Source organism: Scyliorhinus canicula, chromosome 2 (genome assembly GCF_902713615.1).
Source record: "Scyliorhinus canicula chromosome 2, sScyCan1.1, whole genome shotgun sequence".
Taxonomy (NCBI): domain Eukaryota; kingdom Metazoa; phylum Chordata; class Chondrichthyes; order Carcharhiniformes; family Scyliorhinidae; genus Scyliorhinus; species Scyliorhinus canicula.
This window is the reverse complement of record NC_052147.1, coordinates 228,496,759-228,520,240: the sequence shown is the minus strand read 5'-3', so window position 1 is coordinate 228,520,240 and position 23,482 is coordinate 228,496,759. Positions and strand designations below refer to the sequence as shown.

Here is a 23,482-nt window from a genome sequence, read left to right as displayed (position 1 = left end):
ATTTATGACATGTACTATACTGCCACTACTTTTTGCTGGCCTAAAAACAGCACCCACCTTCCTGTTTCTTAGCTCGAGTCAAACTGATTCCACATCTTGATCTTCTGATCAAGACCTGCTCTCATAGATGTACTGATCTCATCCTTTGTTAACAGTACTACCCCACCTCCTTTTGCCGATCCTTTCTTTAAAAAAAAATATAAATCTAGTGTACCCAATTAATTTTTTTCCAATTGTAGGGCAATTTAGCGTGTTTAATCAACCTATCCGGCACATCTTTGGGTTGTGGGGGTAAGACCCACGTAGACACAGGGAGAATGTGCAAACTCCACACGGGCAGTGACCCAGAGCCGGGATCGAAACTGGGACCTCAACGCCGTGAGGCAACAGGGCTAACCCACTGAGCCACTATGCTTCCTCTCGCCCATTCTTTCTAACGATCAAATACCTTTGAACATTTAATTCCTAGCACTGCGAGGCTGGCAGGAGCACTGCAAGGGTGCGAGGGTGGCAATGCCAGGATGCCCAGGAGCCACGGATTAGGTTGGGAGGGGGGCCTTACCAGGTGGGGGAGGGGTGGGAAGGTGTTTCTGGGGGGGCCTCACCAAGGTGAGGGGGGAGGAAATGGTCGGGGCGGCGAGACAAAATTGCGTTCCGATCTGCGAGGACTCATTTCTGCTGGGCATAGTGTCGATGAAAGCGGGGCATAGATTTTTTTTGGTTATATTCGTGCCCTACATTTTTATTAAATCCTGCCTGTGCTTATATTATTATTTTCATAAATGTTCGGCCTTACCAGCAAATGCTGGCGCCGATTAATCCTTTTTTAAAATGTGAACCTGGCGGAAGGGGTTCTGTGGGGAGCCGAGGAAGTGAGTAACCATCTGTGCTCACAGGAAAAGAGCCTGGGTCGCTGGGCTTGCTGCGCCTGCGCTCGGCGGGGGTTGGGGGACCTCAGCTGGGGTTGGGGGGGACCCCCGCAATGGTGGGACACCATGGGAGGGTGACGGGGGCACTGGTGAGGGGGGGATCTGCTCGCTGCACCTCCACGCTAACCCCTGGATCGTGCGTACCCATTCAGGGGGCAACCTTGGCCCTGCCTGTCAGCACCTGGGCCACCGATAACCCTCATTGGCTGCAAAGACCTCTGGCTGTGTAGCTGAAGACTATTGCCAATGGGGAATAGGCAATCTTGGTTAATGAGCACTTCACACAACCCAAGTGTATTCCCGAGGGAGGGCGGGCCATGGAGCATGCGGGGGTTATTGCCTGGCATCCCAAACAGACTGTGATGCCTGGACAGTATACCTGGACACTGCGGGAGGCAACACCACACACGCAGCAGCCAATATCCAAACACCTAGGGGATGGGGCACAGCTCCAGTGACATGTCCACGGACGGAAGGTGGGTGAGTGCCACGAGGAGGGGGCCAGCACCTGATCCAGGTGATACTATGAGGGTGTCCAGGGTACAGGGTCTGGGTTCCAGTGAAGAGGGCCCGTTGTGGCCTGGAGTACGTTGGGGAGAGCATTCTGGGTAGGGTGGTCGGGGGGGAAATCAATGAGGGTTTGGAGGGTCCTAGAGTGGGAGCCACCGCTGTTTGTCAGTCTAACACCCTCTCCCAATGCCGTACAGATATTGAACGCTCTGGCAGGGGTGTTGGACGCCCTAGTGATGCTGGTACTACGTGATGCGGACAGACGCCGGAGAAGGTGACAGCAGCAGCGTCTGTAGATGCTCGAAGAAGGGGCCCATGTACCGGACCCGCTCCACACCGAGGACCTGGCGACAGCCCAGGGTCTACAGGCGCCGCTGGTCATTCGAACAGCATGTGCCACAGGAGGCTCAGCCTCAACAAGGAGACGGTGTGACACCTGTGCCATATCCTAGCGGACTTGGCACCATGTGGAGGACACCCGCTCCCGGTGGCCATCAAGATCAGTGCAGTCCTGAACTTTCTACCTCAGGAACCATCAAGGGCTTGAGCAGGTGGGTGCAAAACCTGTGTGGTATTTCGCAGGTTACAGCCCACAGGTGCTTCCAGCAGGTTACAAATGCCCTGTATGCCCCGGCGGAAGAATACACCATTTTTGACATGGACCAGGCCCAACAGGATTCTCAGGCAGCAGGTTTCTGCACCATTGCCGGGATGCCTCAGGTCCAGGGAGTCATAGATGCCAAGCTCGTTCCCCTGCACGCACCGGGCCATCTGGTGGTGCCATATGTTAACTGAAAGACTGAAAGCAGTTCCACTCCCTCAACACACAGCTCGTGTGCGACCACCAGATGCAGATAATGCACATGTGTGGCCGCTTCACAGGGAGTGTGCACAACAGCTACATCCTGGGGCAGTCGATCATCCCTGCCCTCTTTGGGGAGCACCCCAGGATGGCTGGCTGGCTCTTGTGGGATAAGGGATATTTGCTGAGGACCTCGCCGGAGACAGAAGCGGAGACCCGCTATAACGAGGCCCATGCAGCCACCCAGACTGTCATTGAGCGGTGCATCGGACTCCTCAAAATGCGGTTCCGATGCCTCGACCGCTGCGGAGGGGCACTCCAGTACACCGCCCGGAGGGTCGCCCACTTTGTTGTGGTCTGCTGTGTCCTCCACAACCTTGCACAGCAGCGGGGTGACAAGCTAGATTGGTGACGAGGAACATGTGGCTACCTTGGAGGAGGAGGAGGGGGAGGAGGAGGAGGAGGGAGAGGGGGACGAGAATGATTAGGAGGCACCGGATCAGCGGGGTCTAGAGGACGAGGCAGGGGAGGAACCTGCCAGCCTGAGGTTGCAGGACAGGCAGCAGCGGTGAGGGCCCAGCAAGTGCAGAGGACCAGGGAGGCCCACATACTGTCCCGATTCACCTAGGATGTGGCCTGGTCCATCGTCGCATTCTTACCCATCCGCCACCCCCATTTCCCAGCCTCCCAGGGTATGTGTTACATCACTCCGGGGTGCTTGGACTCTGTCGGCAGTCTGCGGGTCACCGGCGAGGACAGGGGGGTGATGATAACCTGCAGGGAGCTGAGAGCTGGTGCTCCTCAATCTCCTCAATGGGCAGCACGGTAGCATTGTGGATAGCACAATTGCTTCACAGCTCCAGGGTCCCAGGTTCGATTCCGGCTTGGGTCACTGTCTGTGCGGAGTCTGCACATCCTCCCCGTGTGTGCGTGAGTTTCCTCCGGGTGCTCCGGTTTCCTCCCACAGGCCAAAGATGTGCAGGTTAGGTGGATTGGCCATGCTAAATTGCCCTTAGTGTCCAAAATTGCCCTTCGTGTTGGGTGGGGCTACTGGGAACTGGGGATAGGGTGGAGGTGTTGACCTCGGATAGGGTGCTGTTTCGAAGAGCCGGTGCAAACTCGATGGGCCTAATGGCCTCCTTCTGCACTGTAAAAAAAATTCTATGAAATCTATGTCATTGACCCCTGTCTGTCTGCTGAGTGCTCACTCACACCTATTGCCTGCATGTGGCAATGCATTGCGGAAGAAAGTGACAGAGGCTTCCTACTCGTGCACAAGGGTGTTTATTGTTCAATATATGCCTCATTCTCCCGATGGTGCATACCCCCCCACCCCCCGTCCCCCCCCACCTTTCAACCCCTACCTAGCCCATCCCCCTCCCCCAGTGCCCTCAGTGATTCTCGATGTGCTTTGCCCTCCTAGCTCGACCACTACATCTAGTTATGTCCTCAGGATGCATATCAGAGGTGGAGGCAGCCAACTGCCCACCTCGTCCCAGGCAACACTGGCTCACCCTCCGGGACCCTTGGGGAACAGGACATCGCTCCTGGCCTCCACTGCGTCCAGGAGCCTCCCCTGGTCAGCATCCCCGAATTCTGGGGTCGATCTCCTCGGCGTCATTGTTGCAAGCTGGCTGCGGTTGGCTGAGCAAATGCAGCCTAAGTGCTGCTCGAACTTGTTAGCGGGGGCTAGCGAGTGCGGTCATGGCGAATCAGCTGGCAAGCTGGCATTCGGGGCGGGAAGCCTGTGAGGCCTAGTTAAGTGAAGCAATTAATGTTGAATAGTGTTGCCGGCCTCGCCGGGCCAAGCACTGGGAAACACACAGCAATTCCCGCTTACTACAGCACTTGGAAATTTTTCCGGAGGATCGCTCCCTTTGGCTTTTCTCAGAATGAGGTTGGTCCATAGAACATAGAAAATACAGCACAGAACAGGCCCTTCGGCCCACAATGTTGTGCCGAACTTTTGTCCTAGATTAAGAACAAATTAATCTACACCCCATCATTCTACCGTAATACATGTACCTAGTCAATAGCCGCTTGAAGGACGCTGATGTTTATGACTCAACTACTTCCACAGACAGTGCATTCTATGCCCTCACTACTCTCTGGGTATATCTTCCACCATTCACCTTAAATTTATGTCCCCTTGTAATGGTTTGTTCTACCCGGGGAAAAAGTCTCTGACTGTCTGCTCTATCTATTCCCCTGATTATCTTATAAACCTGTATCAAATCTCCCCTCATCCTCTCCGTTCTAATGAGAAAAGGCCTAGCACCCTCAACCTATCCTTGTAAGACTTACTCTCTATTCCAGGCAACATCCTGGTAAATCTCTTTTGCACCTTTTCCAAAGCTTCCACATCCTTCCTAAAATGAGGCGACCAGAACTGCACACAGTACTCCAAATGTGGCCTTACCAAGGTTTTGTACAGCTGCATCATCACCTCACGGCTCTTAAATTCAAAACCTCTGCTAATGAACTCTAGCACATCATAGGCCTTCTTCACAGCTCTATCCACTTGAGTGGCAACTTTCAAAGATCTATGAACATAGACCCCAAGGTCTCACTGCTCCTCCACATTGCCAAGAACCCGACCGGTAACCTTGTATTCCGCATTCATATTTGCCATGTGAAACGTGAGCATTAACGGCGACCACTATTGCAAGTCTGCATTTCCCACATGCTGTTACACCCAGATTTCACAGCAATGATGGACAAAATGGACAACCTCACACTTTTCAGGGTTAAACTCCATCTGCCACTTCTCAGCCCAGCTTTGCATCCTATCTATGTCTCTTTGCAGCCGACAACAGCCCTCCTCACTATCCACAACTCCACCAATCTTCGTATTGTCTGCAAATTTACTGACCCACCCTTCAACTCCTTCATCCAAGTCATTAATGAAAATCACAAACAGCAGAGGACCCAGAACTGATCCCTGCGGTACACCATTGGTAACTGGGCTCCAGGCTGAATATTTGCCATCCACCACCTCTCTGACTTCTATCGGTTAGCCAGTTCGTTACCCAACTGGCCAAATTTCCCACTATCCCCCGCCTCCGTACTTTCTGTAAGAAGTCTTACAACACCAGGTTAAAGTCCAACGGGTTTGTTTTAAACACTAGCTTTCGGAGCACTGCTCCTTCCTCAGGTGAATTAAGAGTTATGTCCTTACTTTCTGCATAAGCCTACCATGGGCAATCTTATCAAATGCCTTACAAAATCCATGTACACTACATCACTGCTTTACCTTCATCCACGTGCTTGGTCACCTCCTCAAAGAATTCAATAAGACTTGCGAGGCAAGACCTACCCCTCACAAATCCGTGCTGACTATCCCTAATCAAGCAGTGTCTTTTCAGAAGCTCTGAAATCCTATCCCTCAGTATCCTTTCCATTACTTTGCCTACCACTGAAGTAAGACTAACTGGCCTGTAATTCCCAGGTTATCCCTATTCCCTTTTTTGAACAGGGGCACAAAATTTGCCACTCTCCAATCCCTTGGTACCACCCCTGTTGACAGTGCTGAAGAAAAGATCATTGCCAACGGCTCTTCAATTTCATCTCTTGCTTCCCATAGAATCTTTGAATATGTCCCGTCAGGCTCGGGGGACCTGTCTATCCTCAAATTTTTCAAAATTCCCAACACATTTTCCTTCCTAACAAGTATCTCCTCGAACTTACCAGTCTGTTTCACACTGTCCTCTCCAACAATATGCCTCTTCTCATTCGTAAATACTGAAGAAAAGTACTCGTTCAAGACCTCTCCTATCGCTTCCGACTCAATACACAATCTCCCGCTACTGTCCTTGATCGGATCTACCCTCGCTCTCGTCATTCTCATATTTCTCACATATGTGTAAAAGGCCTTGGGGTTTTCCTTGATCCTACCCGCCACAGATTTTTCATGCCCTCTCTTAGTTCTCCTAATCCCTTTCTTCAATTCCCTCCTGGCTATCTTGTATCCCTCCAGCCACCCTGTCTGAACCTTGTTTCCTCAGTCTTACATAAGTCTCCTTCTTCCTCTTAACAAGACATTCAACCTCTCTTGTCAACCATGGTTCCTCACTCGACCATCCCTTTCCTGCCTGACAGGGACATACATATCAAGGACACGTCATGTCTGTTCCTTGAACAAGTTCCACATTTCAATTGTGTCCTTCTCTGACAGCCTATGTTCCCAACTTATGCACTTCAGTTCTTGTCTGACAGCATCGTATTCACCCTTCCCCCAATTGTAAACCTTGCCCTGTTGCATGCACCTGTCCCTCTCCATTACTAAAGTGAAAGTCACAGAATTGTGGTCATTATCTCCAAAATGCAAATTTTGCACTAACAAATCATCCACTCTTTAGCTTGGATAGCTCTTTTGAATGCTGCTGCTACTCTCGCCGTCCTCCACTCTCCCGCTGTTTAAATGCTGCTGTCCGTCTCCTGGTCCTCCTCTCTCCCACTCTTTAGGTGCTGCTGCCTCTCTCCTGGTCCTCCTCTCTCCCGCTCTTTAGATGCTGCTGTCTCCCGGTCCTCCTCTCTCCCGCTGTTTAAATGCTGCTGTCTGTTTCCTGGTCCTCCTCTCTCCCGCTCTTTTAGATGCTGTTGTCTGTCTCTTGGCCCTCCTCTCTCCCACTCTTTTAGATGCTGCTGTCTGTCTCCTGGTCCTCCTCGCTCCCGCTCTTTTAGATGCTGCTGTCTGTCTCCTGGTCCTCCTCTCTTCCACTCTTTTAGATGCTGCTGTCTGTCTCCTGGTCCTCCTCTCTCCCGCTCTTTAGATGCTGCTGTTTTGTCTCCTGGTCCTCCTCTCTCCCGCTGTTTAAATGCTGCTGTCTGTCTCCTGGTCCTCCTCTCTCTCTCGCTCTTTTAGGTGCTGCCGTCTATCTCCTGGTTCTCCTCTCTCCTGCTCTTTTAGGTGCTGCTGTCTGTCTCTGGGTTCTCCTCTCTCCTGCTCTTTTAGATGCTGCTGTCTGTCTCCTGGTCCTCCTCTTTCCTATTCTTTCAGGTACTGTCATCTGATTCCTGGTCCTCCTCTCTCCTTCAAGATCATCCATTGTTTCCTTGCAATTTTCCTCAAACTTTACTTTCATATTACCCTGCTTAGATTCCTCTCATCCCATTGAAGTTTGCCCTCTTCCAATTTGGAAGGTCAACTTAACATCCTTCCATGTTCTTCCCATTTCCAATCTAAATCTATGATGCGATAATCACTCTTACCCAAGTGTTCTTCCATAGACACTTGTCCCACTTGGCCCTTCTGATTCCCCAACACCAGATCCAGCCACAAGTGCTTCCTAGTTAGACCGAAAATACACTGGTGAACGCATTTCAGAAATTCCTCACCCTTCACTCTCACATTATCCCAATCAATATCTGGGCAATCAAAGTCCTCCAATATATCCACATTATACTCATCTCTGTGACTTTTCTGCAGGTTTGCTCCTCAAAAAGCATCCTGAATGATGCGCTACACATGCTCAGATTGCACAATTCAAATTGAGGCCAGAGTCACAAGTTCTGAACAAAAATATCATATTTAATGCCAGGTTTTTAGTGAAACTTTAATGGAAATATTAGAAGACACTAAAGTTAGCTCATTGGATAAATGTACTCACGTTATTTGAATTTTTTTTAAAAAACTTTGCAAAATCTTTCGTTTTGATATTGGACCTACTAGTTAGAGGAAAAATGAGGCAACTTAAAAATATTTTCAATAATCATATTTAAAGGATGGTTCAACCTGAATGTCAGATTCTACAACCAGGAGGTCAAATTGCACTATCAGAGTGATAGGCTGACACAGGTAAACCAATAAAAAAAAATTAGATATTTGAATGTACATTGTCATAAATCCATAGAATCTCTGCAATGCAGAAGGAGGCCATTTGGCCAATTGTGTCTGCACCGATCCTCTGAAAAAGCACCTGCCCTAGGCCCACTCCCCCACTTTATACCCATAACCCCACCAAATCTGCACATCTTTGGACACTAAGGGGCAACATAGCATTGTCAATCCACCGAACCTGCACATCTTTGGCTGTGGGAGGAAACCAGAGCACCCAGAGAAAACCCACAGAGACACGGGGAAAATGTGCAAACTCCACACAGACAGACAATCATCCACAGCCGGAATTGAACCCGAGTCCCTGGTGCTGTGAGGCAGCAGTGCTAACCACTGTGCCACCATGCCACCCAAGTAAGGTTTTAAAAAAATGACAAGTAGTCAAAAGGTGTATAATGAAAATACAGATTTTTTTTAAAACTCCAAATCTCTATGGGGGATTTTCACAGTAACTTCATTGTAGTGTTAATGTAAGCCTACTTGTGACAACAATAAAGATGAGTATTAGATGTTTCCAGCTACTGCTCGAATACAATGTGTTCTAGTTGTACAAAGAACAATACAGCACAGGAAAAGGCCCTCCGACCCTCCAAGCCTGTACTGGTCATGATACCAACCTTGGCCAAAACCCTCAGCACTTCCTTGTGCCGTATCCCTCTACATCCATCCTATCTATGTATTTGTCAAGATGCCTTTTGAACGCCGTTAATGTATCTGCTTCCACAACTCCCCTTGGCAACACATTCCAGTCACTCACCACCCTCTGCGTAAAAAACCTGCCTTGCAGGTCTCCTCTAAACTTTGCCCTCACGGACCTTAAATCTATGCCCCCTGATGGCTGACCCCTCCATCCCAGGAAAGAGTGCCTGCCCAGCCACTCTATCCAGGCCCCTCATTATATGGTTGACCTCTATCAGGGCACCCCTCAATCTCCGTCTTTCTAATGAAAGCAGTCAGAGTCTATGCAGCCCCTCCACATAGTTAACAGCCTCCAGACCAGGCAACATCCTGGTAAAGCTCTTCTGCACCCTCTCCAAAGCCTCAACATCCTTCTGGTAGTATGGTGACCAGAATTGCACGAAATATTCCAAGTGAAGCCTGACCAAGGTTCTGTACAACTGAAGCATGACTTGCCAGTTTTTATACTCGACGCCCCATCCAATGAAGGCAAGCATTCCATTCCGTATGCTTTCTTGACAACCTTGTCCACTTGTACTGCCACTTTCAAAGATCTGTGGACCTGCACGTCCAGATCTCTCTGGCTTTCTATACTCCTAATATATAGTAGTGTTTGATTTGGCCAGTAACTGGTTGGACATTCTGCTAATTCCTCACATGTATGAGTGCTTATTTATTTCGAAAGAAAGAAACAATCATATATACAGCCTTTCATTAGCTAATGAAGTACATTTGGAGTGAAGTCACTGGTCTAGTAGGCAGAACTGCAGCGACAAATGCTCAAAGGAAACATCCCACAAGTAGTAACCAAATCTGGGCCGGGATTCTCACCTACTTTGCGGGGCGGGGGTTCCCGGCGGGATGGAGTGGCGTGAACCACTCCGGCGTCGGGCCTCCTCAACCTTGAGGGGCTAGGCCCGCGCCTGAGTGGTTGGCACCCTGCCAGCCAGTGGGAAAGGCCTCTGGCGCCACGCCAGCCAGGGCCGAAGGGACTTCGCCGGCCGGCTGATGTCCGCGCATGCGCAGGAGCGTCAGCGGCTGCTGACGTCATCCCAGCACATGCGCAGGGGAGGGGGTCACTTCCGCGCCCGCTGTCGTGAAGGCTATGGCGAACGTGGAAGGAAAAGAGTGCCCCCATGGCACAGGCCCGCCTGCAAATCAGTGGGCCCTGATCGCGGGCCAGGCCACCGTGGGGGCACCCCCAGGGGTAAGATCGCCCCGCGCCCCCTCCCAGGACCCCAGAGCCCGCCCGCGCCGCCGGTAAGGGAGGTGTTTTGATTCCCGCCGGCGGGACCGGCATGACAGCAGCGGGACTTCGGCCCATCGCGGGCCGGAGAATTGCTGGGGGGGGGGGGGGGGGGGGCGATAGGCGCGGCGCGACTCCCGCCCCCGCCGAATCTCTGGTGCCGGAGACTTCGGGAGACATTGGGGGCGGGATTCACGCCGCCCTCTAGCGTTTCTCTGACCCGGCGGGGGGTCGGAGAATCCAGCCCCTGATCTTTGAGTTTTGTGGTGCTGGCTCCAAGGTGACTATTGATTAAGACAATAGACAAATTATCTGTCTCTTCTTTCAGTTATGTCATGTGACTTTAAGAGGCAGCATAAAACTTGGCAATACCACCAATACAAAGTTAAATAGGTTTTAACTAATAGGCTTTGAGCATTACATTGTCATGACAGTGAAAAACGGATTGTATCTTCAAAATTGTTTATAGATACAAAGTGATTATGGCAAATAATCTTGTTTTTGAAAAAAACTATAGCTGGGATTTTCTGGCCCCAGCACCAGTGGGAAATTATCTTGGGTGGGACGGGAAAATTTGGCCAGCCGTCGACCTTAGGGGCTGGTTTAGCTCACTCAGCTAAATCGCTGGCTTTGGACAAGTGAGTGATCTCCAGGGGCTGGTTTAGCACAGGGCTAAATAGCTGGCTTTTAAAGCAGACCAAGCAAGCCAGCAGCACGGTTCGATTCCCATACCAGCCTCCCCGGACAGGCGCCGGAATATGGTGACTAGGGGCTTTTCACAGTAACTTAATTGAAGCCTACTCGTGACAATAAGCGATTTTCATTTCATTTCATGATGATGCCCGCCAGTGTCAGGGCCAGAAACCCCTGTCCTACAAATGATTTAGTTTAGGTTTTCATGAAAAGAATTGCTTCCTAAATTTGTAAGCTTGGAAATCAGAGGCAGTGGTCCCACCCACCACTGGAAAGTTAGGACTGAGCCTGCCTCTGCCCATCCTGGAAGCCCAGTTCGGACTTTACAATTTTCAGGCAATTAGTTGCCTGAGGTCAGAGCTTCTAACCCACTGAGGCAGGGTGCAGAACTCTAATGACAACCAGATTGCTGGAGGCTCTTCAGTCCCTGCAGCGTCGTTTTGAGTGGTGTCCATTGCTGGGAATGCAGCCATTCCCCGGCTAAAATAACTTGAATTAGGAGGAGTGGTTGATCTGATTGTGGCCTCAACTCCACATTCTGCCTACCTGTGACCAGGAGCAGTGATGGAGGTCAGAGAAATGGATGGTGTGATGTGCTTGCTGATGTCAGTCAGGCAGATGCCAGCGAGGGGAGGATGGTGATCAGATTGGTGGAGGGGGGGGGGGGGAGAAAAGATGCATCAAGGGGTGCTGATCAAGCAGAGGCAGACCATTCCACTGGGGAGACTTCTGTGCTGCACAGGACTTCCCTATTCCCCAGAGCCTGCCATCAGACCGCTAATGTATACTTGCCAGTCTCATCATGAGGAGTGGTCCCAACCCCCTTGTAGGAGGTGTGTAAAATTCTAGCCCTTATTTTTAATTAGAACCACATGACTGACAAAGACAGAATACTTATTAAATTGAATATGATGGAAGTATTAATGCATGAAGGTGGCATCTCACTTTTCACCAAGAATTATGTGAGCCAAGTCAAACACAGCAGCTTTGAAAAGGAAAACTAGCAGTACCAAATGAAAAAGCTGATTAATACATTAAAATAAGTCAAAAGTAACATTTAATTAACTTTTTTAAAAGTTCAATATTGAAGATTTTTCATCAAAATAAAATTGTATACAACTTCAGCTTACAATTTGGTCAATTCAGTCTTAGCTGGAAGCAGAGAGTTAGGGAGGCCCAGCTTTTGTGGGTTGGATAATGGTGGCAGTGGCAAGTCATTCTGTTTATGCGGCCTCATGTTGTCATCAATATGTAGGGCGGTACAGTTACAACAGCAAAAGGCTCAGAACTCAAATTCAGGAGGAAGTTGTGCACACCGCTATAAAGGTAATTGGATCTCTATTGCAGCAATGTATCCAATGTACTTAAATGTCTTTCTGAATGGAAGCCGTGATGTGGAGATGCCGGCGTTGGACTGGAGTGGGCACAGTAAGGAGTCTTAAAACGCCACGTTAAAGTCCAGCAGGGTTGTTTCGAATCACAAGCTTTCCGAGCGCAGCCCCTTCCTCAGGTGAAATGGAATTGAAGGCATCAGAATAGCCAAGCGAGAAACATAACAGGCCTGAATTTGGTCTGGAGGCCATAAAATGTTTTGCAGCTCTAGACCAACAATGTATTCCTAGTTCTAGCCAATCTTTCCGTTTCAACCTAAAATTGCAACACTAGTTCTTCTCAGGCCTTGTTTATTCTTTAAAAAAATGTGAAGTAGCAGTTAACTCACCACTTGTAGTAAAGCAAGGTAGCCAGCTCCAACATTGTCGAAGTTGATCTTTACGTTTTTCCATCGCGCCGTTTCATTATTATTGAGACACTGACTTTTATTGTTAATAATGCTGATGGGTAATATCTTTCCATCAGTTATGTTGATACAGCGGTAGTACTTTCCAGCGAAAAGATTCACACCCATTATACTGAAAATGAGCCAGAATATCAGGCAGACAAGCAGCACATTCATGATGGAAGGAATTGCTCCAAGAAGTGCATTGACCACCACCTATCATTAACATTTGAGGAAAAACATGTGAGAGAACTTATAAATGTCAGAATGAGAAAAGCTGCTTGGTTTTATAAACAAAAAACATGATTTTCGTTAAAAGTACTTTCTGTAACTTGTCATTTATGCATGCAGCTGAAATAAAACTAATTGTGCAATGAAAATTCAATATATCATGGAGCAAAACAGACAAAATGAGCACAAATAAGGATATAGAAATAATATAAAGCAATTACAGAAAATTATTTGACCAAATGTATTGAAATGTATTGAAAAAAGCAAAATAAAGCAAAAACCTTGTGGTGGGTCGATGATGTCACAGAATTTGATTACTGCAAAGAAAGAATTTGCAAAATTATATGCAAAATACAGACATCAAAATCAAAATACTGTGAAACTGGAAAATAAAATCAAGCAACGATAGCTCTTATTTTGGTAGATGTGAAATGAATGGTTATCATCGTGGCAGCCTTACAGAACAATGATACTGAAACAATTTCACAAATTTGGCACTATCTACATGAAACCATGCTGCCGAGAGACACATATCAGGAACTTGAATGCAAAATTCACTTTTTTTGTCCATTAAAACCCAGAAGGTCTTGTCTATCTCTGCACTCAATTTTCTGATACATTCTTCGAGGATGATACCAGCAAGCAACAACTTAATGCTAGAAGCATGAATTTGTGAAGTTTAACCTGCAGTATTCAGTTTAAGTTTCTTTCCAAAAACTCTTCCAAGTGCTATTACATTCATAAAACTGACCACCATTCGAGGTTTCTCTTGGTTGAAGTACACATTTCAGGGGGCAGCACGGTGGTGCAGCATATTAGCACTGGGACTACGCTGCTGAGGACGCGGGTTTGAATCCCGGCCCTGGGTCACTGTCCGTGTGGAATTTGCATGTATCTGCGTGGGTTTCACCCCCACAACCCAAAAATGTGCAGGTTAGATGGATTGGCCACACTAAATTGCCCCTTAATTGGGAAAGAAAATAATTGGGTGCTCTAAATTTATTTTAAAAAAACACACATTTCTAATTGTACTAAAAACTAGGTTATTCAGCTTATCGAGTCTGCACCGACTCTCTGAAAGAGCTCACGACCGTGACCCCCCACCTTATCCCCATAACTCACCTAACCTGTACATCCCTGGACACTAAGGGGCAATTTAGCATGGCCAATCCACCTAACCTGCACATCTTTGGACCGTGGGAGGAAACAGAGCACCCAGAGAAAACCCACATGGTAAAAGGTACAAACTCCACAGATAGTGACCCAAGGCAAGAATTGAACCCAGGTCCCTGGTGCTATGAGGCAGCGGTGCTAACCACTGTGCCACCGTGCCGCCTGGAACTAGAAATTGAACAGATTTCATTTTTAATAATTCTCAGGGTGTTCTGCAACAAAACAATGCCTACAAATACATTTTTTTGTGAAAAAGACCAAGTTAATTCTTCAAAAAAATCATAAATAAGTAAACATATGATAGGTTAATATGTACAATTATAATTTAACTATATTATTCCACTGGATTCTCCGGTTCCTCAGCCACGCTGTTTCTCGGGAGTGGCATTCGCTGGCAGCAAGATTCTATCTCCCTGCCATTTGTCAATGTGATTTCCCATTGTAACCACCCCATGCTGCCATGAAACTCGCTTATAGGGATGCGCTGCCAGCGGAAAAAGTGAATTGCAACGACCGGAGAATACCGGTTATTGGTTTCTTCTAAATGAAACTTTGCTCAGTCTTCCTTCAGTCATTATACAAGTATCATTTCAAATAACTTTGAATCTGGATATTCTTTGGGGCAGTTTAATAAAAAAATTAGGTAACTTAAAAGTTGGATAGAGTACAAGTGCATTTTACATATCATGATAGTGAAGAATCTTTATTAGTGGTACAAGTAGGCTTACATTAACATTGCAATGAAGTTACTGTGAAAATCCCTTAGTCGCCACATTACGGTGCCTGTTCGGGTACACTCAGGGAGAATTCAGAATATCCAAAGTACCTAACAGCACGTCTTTCGGGACTTGTGGGAGGAAACCGGAGCATCCAGAGGAAACCCACGCAGACACGAGGAGAACGTGCAGACACCGCATGGTCAGTGACCCAAGCCGGGAATCAAACCTGGGACCCTGGCACGGTGAAGCAACAGTGATAACCACTGTGCTACCATGCCGCCCTGGATAGTTTGTGGCCACGTGTTGACATATTATAATGAAACTTATTAGGATAGTGTTGCAAGTTTCTCTATTCAATTTAATTGTTTTGGACATAAATGCATCTTACACACATGTAAAACTTGAGGTTTTTTTCCCATCTTACCCTCATGCCTTCAAATCGTGATAAGGCTCTTAGAGGTCTCAAAGCTCTTAGTGTCCTCAGGGACTTAATAGCACCTAGGTCCGAGTAGCCCAAGGCATTAGCTACAAGGCTCACTAAAGAGACCTACATAAAAAAAGGAAAAATAAAAAAATCCAAAAGGTTAACGTAGTTTGTAAAACAGTTTGATCTGGCAATTGCCATATGCTTTTCAGGAAGATTCAAAGCTAATTCATCTACATCAGCTGCATGGGTAAATTTTGTTCTTACAATAACAAATTATATCGCTATATCTAGACAGCTGAAAACATGGGCACCAATAGTTGGTTCATTAAAATCGGAGATCAAGAGGCCAGAATCAGATGAATGCAGATATTGTGGAGTTTTGGGTTGGAGGAAATTATACATCTATGGAGGGACAAGACCATGGGGGGGGTTGGAAAACAAGGATGAGAATTTTAAAATTGAAATGTTGGTCAGTGAGCACAGGGATGAGGGGTAGATGGGATCTGGTGGGAGTAAGGACACAGACAGCAGAGTAAAGGCACAGGCAGCACAACTTAGGATGACTTCAAGCAAATGAAAGGAAGAATGTGGGAGGCTGGTTACAAAGAACAAAGAAAATTACAGCACAGGAACAGGCCCTTCGGCCTTCCCAGCCTGCACCGATCCAGATCCTTTATCTAAACCTGTCGCCTATTTTCCAAGGATCTACTTCCCTCTGTTCCCCGCCCGTTCATATATCTGTCTAGATGCATCTTAAATGATGCTATCGTGCCAACCTCTACCACCTCCGCTGGCAAAGCGTTCCAGGCACCCACCACCCTCTGCGTAAAAAACTTTCGACGCAAATCTCCCTTAAACTCTCCCCCTCTCACCTTGAAATCGTGACCCCTTGTAATTGACACCCCCACTCTTGGAAAAAGCCTGCCCATAACTCTCATAATTTTGTAGACCTCAATCAGGTGCCCCCTCAACCTTTGTCTTTCCAACGAAAACAATCCTAATCTACTCAACCTTTCTACATACCAGACAACATCCTGGTGAACCTCCTCTGCACCGTCTCTAAAGCATCCACATCCTTCTGGTGATGTGGCGACCAGAACTGCACGCAGTATTCCAAATGTGGCCGAACCAAAGTCCTATACAACTGTAACATGACCTGCCAACTCTTGTACTCAATACCCCGTCCGATGAAGGCAAGCATGCTGTATGCCTGCTTGACCACTCTATCAACCTGCGTTGCCACCTTCAGGGTACAATGGACCTGAACTCCCAGATCTCTCTGTACATCAATTTTCCCCAAGACCCTTCCATTGACCATATAGTCCGCTCTTGAATTTGATCTTCCAAAATGCATCACCTCGCATTTGCCTGGATTGAACTCCATCTGCCATTTCTCTGCCCAACTCTCCAATCTATCTATATTTTGTTGTATTCTCTGACAGTCCTCCTCACTATCTGCAACTCAACCAATCTTAGTATCATCTGCAAACTTGCTAATCAGACCACCTATACCTTCCTCCAGGTCATTTATGTAGATCACAAACAGCAGTGGTCCGAGCACGGATCCCTGTGGAACACCACTAGTCACCCTTCTCCATTTTGAGACACTCCCTTCCACCACTACTCTCTGTCTCCTGTTGCCCAGCCAGTTCTTTATCCATCTAGCTAGTACACCCTGAACCCCATACGATTTCACTTTTTCCATCAACCTGGCATGGGAAACCTTATCAGACGCCTTTAGGTATGCATTGGAATTGTAAAGTCTACTGGTATCAAAGGTATGTATGAATGAGGGTTTCAGCAGCAGATGTGCTGAGGCAGGAACAGAATTGGGTAATATGTTGGAGTTAGAAACAGATGGTCTTAGTTATGTAGTCTTGGGGTCAAATATTACAATCGAGATTGCATACAGTCCAGTTCAGTCTCAGGCAGTTTTCATGGGGAAGGATGGTGTCAGTGGCCTGGGAATGGAGTTTGTCGTGGGGATCAAGGACAATGCTCTTCCCGATATTTAACTGCAGGAAACCACTGTTCATCCAGTATTGGATGTTGGATAGGTAGTCTGATAATTTAGCAACAGTGGAGGAGTTGAGAGAAGTGATGGCGATGTAGATCTGGGTTTCATCTGTATACATGTCAAAACGAACAGCTTTCAGGAATAACAACAGAAAATGCTGGGGAAGCTCTTCTTCAGAGCATGTAGCCGAGATACATATAAATGAGTGCCGGAAGGGGCCTCAAAATAGATCCTTAGTGGACACCAGAGGAAATGGTGCAGGAACAGAAGCCAGTGCAATTGATTCTGTGGGCGGGATTCTCCCATACCCGGCGGGGCGGGGAGTCCCGGCGGAACGGAGTGGCGTGAATCACTCCGGCGTTGGGCCACCACAAAGGTGCGGAATCCTCCGTACCTTTAGGGGCTAGGCCCGTCCCGGAGTGGTTGGCGCCCCGCCGGCCGGCGTGGAAGGCCTTTGGCGCCGCGCCAGCCGGGGCTGAAGATCCTCGCCGGCCGGCATGGGTCCACGCATGCGCGGGAGCGTTAGCGGCTTCTGACGTAATCCACGCGCATACACAGGCGGGAGGGTCACCTACGGGCTAGCCATCGCGGAGGCCCACACATCCAGTGCATAGGAAAAGAGTGCCCCCACGGCACAGGCCCGCCCATGGATCGGCGGGCCTCGACCGCGGGCCAGGCCACCGTGGGGGCACCCTCTGGGGCCAAATCGCCCCATGCCTCCCCCACCCAGGACCCTGGAGCCCGCCCACGCCGCCAGGTCCCGCTGATAAGGAACCTAGTCCAATTTATGCCGGTGGGACTGGCATAGAACGGGCGGGACTTCGGCTCATTGTGGGCCGGAGAATCGCCACCGATGCCAGAGAATTCGGCGCGGGCGGGATTCACGCCGCCCCCCTGGTGATTCTCCGACCCGGCGGGGGGTCGGAGAATCCCGCCCTGTGGTTATGATGAGATACATACGAAAGGAACCATGAGAGCAATCATAGAATTCTAAAGTCATAGAACCCTTACAGTGCAGAAGTTGCCATTTGGCCCATTGAGCCAGCACCAACCCTCAGAAGAGCACATTAACCAGGCTCCTGCGTCATCCCTGGACCCTCTAACCACAACCATGGACACAAAGGGGCAATTTAGCATGGCCAATCCACCTAACTTGCACATCTTTAGACTGTGGGAGGAAACTAGAGCATCTGGAGGAAACCCACGCAGACAGGTGAGAACGTGCAAACTCCATACAGACAGTCACCCAAGGCCGGAATTGAACCCGGGTCCCTGGAACTAGGGGGTAACAGTGCTAACTGTGCCACCATGCTGTCCCAGTCATACCCAGCTGAATGACAGTGGTGAGACTCTGGGCAGCATAGTGTGATCAACCATGTCATAGGTTGCATACAGGCTGTCACAGTCATATAAGATGTAATTTTTGACTTTGATAAGAGTCACTTTGGGACTGTGCCAGGGTTAAACCTGATTGGGGGCATTCAAATATGGGACGCGATTCTCCGCCCCCCAAGCCGGGTGGGAGAATAGCGGGAGGGCCTCCCGACATTTTTCATGCCGTTTCAACATGGCAGCAAACACACCTGCTCGCTGCCGTCGTGAAACAGGCGTCAGATGCCCGTTTGGGGCATCTGGGGGCCCGATTGGCACGGCAGTACCACGGCTGAGATCAAGCCGCCACGTCTTGCGGGGCTGCTGAGGGAAAAGACGGCAACTGCGTATGCTGTACCGTCTGCTCCTGGTGGTGACAGGCTTGCAATCTGCGGTCAGATTGGCAAAGATTGAGGGAGGCTCAACCTTGAGGGTCGTGAGGCCGCAAACGGTGAGGGGAGGTAGGGGTCCGCCGAATTTCAGGGTGAGGCTCTGGAGATTGCACTGGAAATCCAGGCCTAGTAAGAGTGACGCGCAGATGGTGGGGAGAATGTACAGACGGAAACGGTCGAATTCCACGCCCTGTTCAGTAAGTTTAACCAGGCAGAAACCCCGGATTGGGACAGAGTGGGAACCGGAGGCGAGAGAGATCTGCCGGTTGGCGGGATAGACTGCAAGGGAATAGCGCCCTACCGTGTCCGGGTGGACAAAGCTCTCGGTGCTCCCGGAGTCGATGAGGCAGGAGGTCACGTGGCCGTTGACCAGCACCGTTGTGGAAGAGGGTGCCAGGTTGCGAGGACGCGACTGGTCAAGCTTAACGGAGGCGAGTAACGGGCGATCAGCAGTCGAGTCAGATGAGTCCGACGAGGAGCGGTAGCGACCCGTATCCCCGTCCCGGGGAGGACAAAATGGCGGCACCTGGAGTACCTGTGTGGGAGAAGATGGCGGCGGACAAAATGGCGGCGCCCATGGAGCGCACGTTGTGGGGTCGGGACAAAATAGCGGCGCCCATGGAACGCACATGGCGGTAGGGGATGAAGATGGCGGCGTCCATGGAGCGCACGTGGCGGGGGGGCGAAAGATGGCGGCGCCCACTGAAAGCACGTGGGGTCGGGGAAGCGGACGGCAGGGCCCATTGTGCGATCGGCTGAGGCGAGGGGAACGGGGGCGCGATAGTGGCAACCGTCCGGGACTGACACACCGCTGCAAAGTGGCCTTCCTTGCCACAAGCTTTGCAGGTCGCGGTGTGGGCCGGGCAGCGTTGGCGGGGGTGCTTCTACTGACCGCAGAAGTAACAGCGGCGAGCAGCGCAGGCGTAGTGCGCGGGGATGGCTGCTGGGGGGGGGGGGGGGGGGGGGGGGACGGTTGCGGGGTCCATGAGGGGTAGGACGGGTGGGCCTGGGGGGCCGTTTGCGGGGTCCACGAGGGGTAGGACGGGTGGGCCGAGTGGCTAGCGGAGGAAGATCGCGCACTACGGGAGACGGCCGTCATGGAAAGTGCCAGAGTCTTTGTGGCCGCGAGGTCGACGGCGGCCTCTTCCAGCTGTCGTTGCCGGATGGTGTCCGATGCAATGCCTGTAACAAAGGCATCGCGCATAAGCAAATCAGAGTGTTCCGTGGCTGTGAGGGCCCGGCAGTCGCAGTCTCGTACCAGAGGTATAAGGGCCCTGCAGAAGTCCTCATTTGACTCACCCGGCTGCTGGACGCGAGTAGGGAGTTGATGCCTCGCAAACAGGGTGTTCGTCGACTGTGCATAGTTCTCTTTGAGCAGTTCCATAGCTGTGGTGTAGTCAGTCACATCTCGAATTAGCGGAAAGACACTGGAGCTAAGTCTCGAGTACAGGAGTTGCTTTTTCTGAGCCTCCGTCGGGGGAGGGTCTGCTGAAGAGATGTAGGCCTCGAAAACTGCAAGCCAGTGAACAAAGTATTTCCTGGCGTGAGGCGACTGCGGATCCAGCTGCAGACGGTCAGGCTTGATTCTGATGTCCATGGTGTACGGAAAATCACACAGCAATAAATTGTGGCGTTAACAATTATAGTCAAAGATGAGAGACAAGTTCAATCGAGGCTTTATTGCTGTGTAATGCTATTCCTCCGGCTGCAACTGAAGACTAGAGTCTGAGTGACTCACACGCATATTTATACACAAGCTCCCTGTGGGCGGAGCTAGCCGGCAGGGGCTTACCGGAGGAACCTGTGTTACAGGTACAGCCATACATCCCCCTACTGCAAGTATGCACATCTACAGTGGTTATCACCACACAGGACTTGGGTGCGGAGCTGGCCAAAAGAAGGGCGAGCTTTAACAAAGTTAAATGGTCCCTCTTCAAGAAGGGGGTAATGTTCGGCATGTTGTACCCAGCTTGTTTGTGGGTTACTTATGAGGGTCAAGAACTTTATTTCCGATCGCCGGATAAGGCGATGAAATTTGTTAAGGATAGGGTACTGGCAGGTGATGGAGGACATTGAACTTGGGGGCGTCCCACTCAGTTCGCGCTTTTGGTGCCGTGACAACCGACCCCAAGGTTTGGTGATGCGGACCTGGCAGGCTCCTAGATGTGGTCGAGACCAGGAGGGACCTCCTGTTACCGAGAAGGTGAACCACAGAGCAGCCAATGCTGCCAGAGACAAAGTGGCAGTGGCCGCCAGCTCGGGAAGCGTGTCCAGGACGACCTGCACCCAGTGTCACAAGAAAGTCAATGATCTACACCGGACAGGTGGGTGAGTTGACACCATTTCCCCCCGCCCTGAAACCTTCCCACACACATGCGACCAGCCCCCCCAACCCTCCATTACCCCCAAACCCACCCTTCATTCCCCCCTTCACTTTCACCCTCAGGCAGAGAAAATAAGGTGACAAGTGTGAGAAGGGAGGTGGTCAATGCAGGACTGAGGGTATTGTGTCTTAATGCGCGCAGTATACGGAACAAGGAAAATGAGCTTGTTACGCACATTGAAATTGGCTGGTACGATGTGGGCATCACAGAGATGTGGCTGCAAGGGGACTAGGGCTGGGATCTAAATATACAAGGATATGTGTCCTAGCGAAAGGACAGGCAGATGGGCAAAGGGGGCGGGGTTGCATTGTTAGTCAAGAATGAAGTTGAATCGATAACAAAGAGCGATATATAATCAGAAGACACAGAGGGCGGGATTCTCCAATCCCGCAGCAAAGTGTCCACACCGTCATAAACGCCGTCATAGACAAGCCGCTCCCACGACTAATTCTGGTCCCGGTTCGCTCCAGCTGCAGATCCCGGCGCCAACTGTGTGCCGCGGGATTCGCGCATGCGCAGTTGTGCTGGTGCAAACGAGGACATGTGCCGTGGCACCAGCGCCAACGCGTGCATGCGCAGTGGCCTCCTTCAACGTGCCGGCCCCAACGCAACATGGCACAGGATAGGACTACAGGAGGCCCCCAGCCACAGAGGCTGGCCCACCAATTGGTGGGCCCCGATCGCGCCCCCCCCCCCCCCCCCCCCCCCGCCAACGGCCGCCACCCGACCCATACACGTCGAGGTCCCGCCAGCCCAGAGCAGGTTAGAACGGCACCGACGGGACTAGGCTCTTTTCTTACGGCCGTTCGGCCCACCTGGGCCGGAGAATCGGTGGGCCGGCCGCGTAGAGCGACCCGCGACCGGCGCCGACACCAATGGCACTGATTCTCCACTCTGCGGAGAATCGCGTACCGACGTTGGGGCGGCGTGGCGTGATTCGCGCGGCCCGCCGGTGATTCACCGACCCGGCGCGGAGTCGGAGAATCCCGCCCAGAATCTCTGTGGGTAGAGTTGAGGAATCACAAAGGTAAAAAGACCCTGTTGGGAGTTATGTACAGGCCCCCTAGCAGTAGTCGGGATGGAGGGCAGAAAATAAATCAGGAGACAGAGAAAGCATGTAAAAAAGGCCATATCACAATAATCATGGGCGACTTCAATATGCAGGTGGACTGGGAAAATCAGGTTGGTAGTGGATCCCAAGAAAAGGAATTTGTGGAATGTTTGAGAGATATTTTTTAGAACAGCTTGTGGTAAAGCCCACTAGGGAACAGGCAATTTTGGATTTGGTGATGTGCAATGAGCCAGACTTGATTAGGGACCTGAGGGTGAAGGAACCCTTAGGGAGCAGTGACCACAATATGATAGAATTTACCCTGCAGTTTGAGAGGGAGAAGCTGGAGTCAGATGTAACGGTATTACAATTAAATAAGGGTAACTACAAATTCATGAGGGAGGAGCTGGCCAGTGTTGATTGAAAAAGGAAGACAATGGAACAGCAATGGCAGGAGATTTTAGGGGTTATTCGGGAGGCAGCAGAAATTCATCCCAAGGAGGAGGAAACATGTTAAGGGCAGGACAGGTCATCCATGGTTGACGAGGGAAGTTTAGAATAGCATAAAAGCAAAAGAAGAAGCACACAACGTGGCAAGGATTAGTGGAAAGCCAGATGATTGGGCATCATCTAAAAGTGAGCAGAGGACAACTAAAAAAGCAATAAGGGGGAGAAGATGAAATATGAGTGCAAGTTAGCTAGTAATATAAAAGAAGATAGGAAGAGTTTCTTTCAATATATAAAAGTTAAGAGAGAGGCAAAAATAGACATTGGACCACTGGAAAACATGGCTGGAGAAATAATAATAGGAAACAAAGCAATGGCAGACAAATTAAATAGTTACTTTGCATCAGTCTTCATGGTGGAAGACACCAGTGGCATGCCAGAGCTCAGGGGACAGAGGTGAGTGCAGTGGCCATCACTAAGGAGAAGGTTCTGGGGTAACTGAAAGGTCTGAAGGTGGATAAGTCACCTGGACCATATGGTCTACACCCCAGGATCCTAAAAGAGATAGCTGAGGAAATTGTGGAGGCATTGGTGGTGATGTTTCAGGAATCACTGGAGGCAGGAAAGGTCCCAGAGGACTGGGAAGTGGCTAATGTAACACCGCTGTTTAAGAAAGGAGGGGGGCAGAATACGGGAAATTACAGGCCTGTTAGCCTGACTTCGGTCATTGGTCAGATTTTAGAGCCTGTTATTAAAGATTAAATCGCGGAGTACTTGGAAGTGCATGATAAAATAGGAT

At 49.8% G+C, this 23,482-nt stretch overlaps 1 protein-coding gene across 14 annotated transcripts in view; it reads right to left on the bottom strand.

Moving 5' to 3' along the window:
* Positions 1-23,482, bottom strand: part of scn1laa (sodium channel, voltage-gated, type I-like, alpha) — a 379,612-nt gene that overhangs the window by 67,351 nt on the left and 288,779 nt on the right. For all 14 annotated transcript variants that reach the window (XM_038789700.1, XM_038789708.1, XM_038789701.1 and 11 more), the window contains 2 exons: positions 15,019-15,141; positions 12,415-12,687 (listed from right to left, as the gene is read on the bottom strand). In XM_038789700.1, the coding sequence (XP_038645628.1) occupies positions 12,415-12,687; positions 15,019-15,141 (396 nt within the window). The remainder of the gene's footprint in view (positions 1-12,414; positions 12,688-15,018; positions 15,142-23,482) is intronic.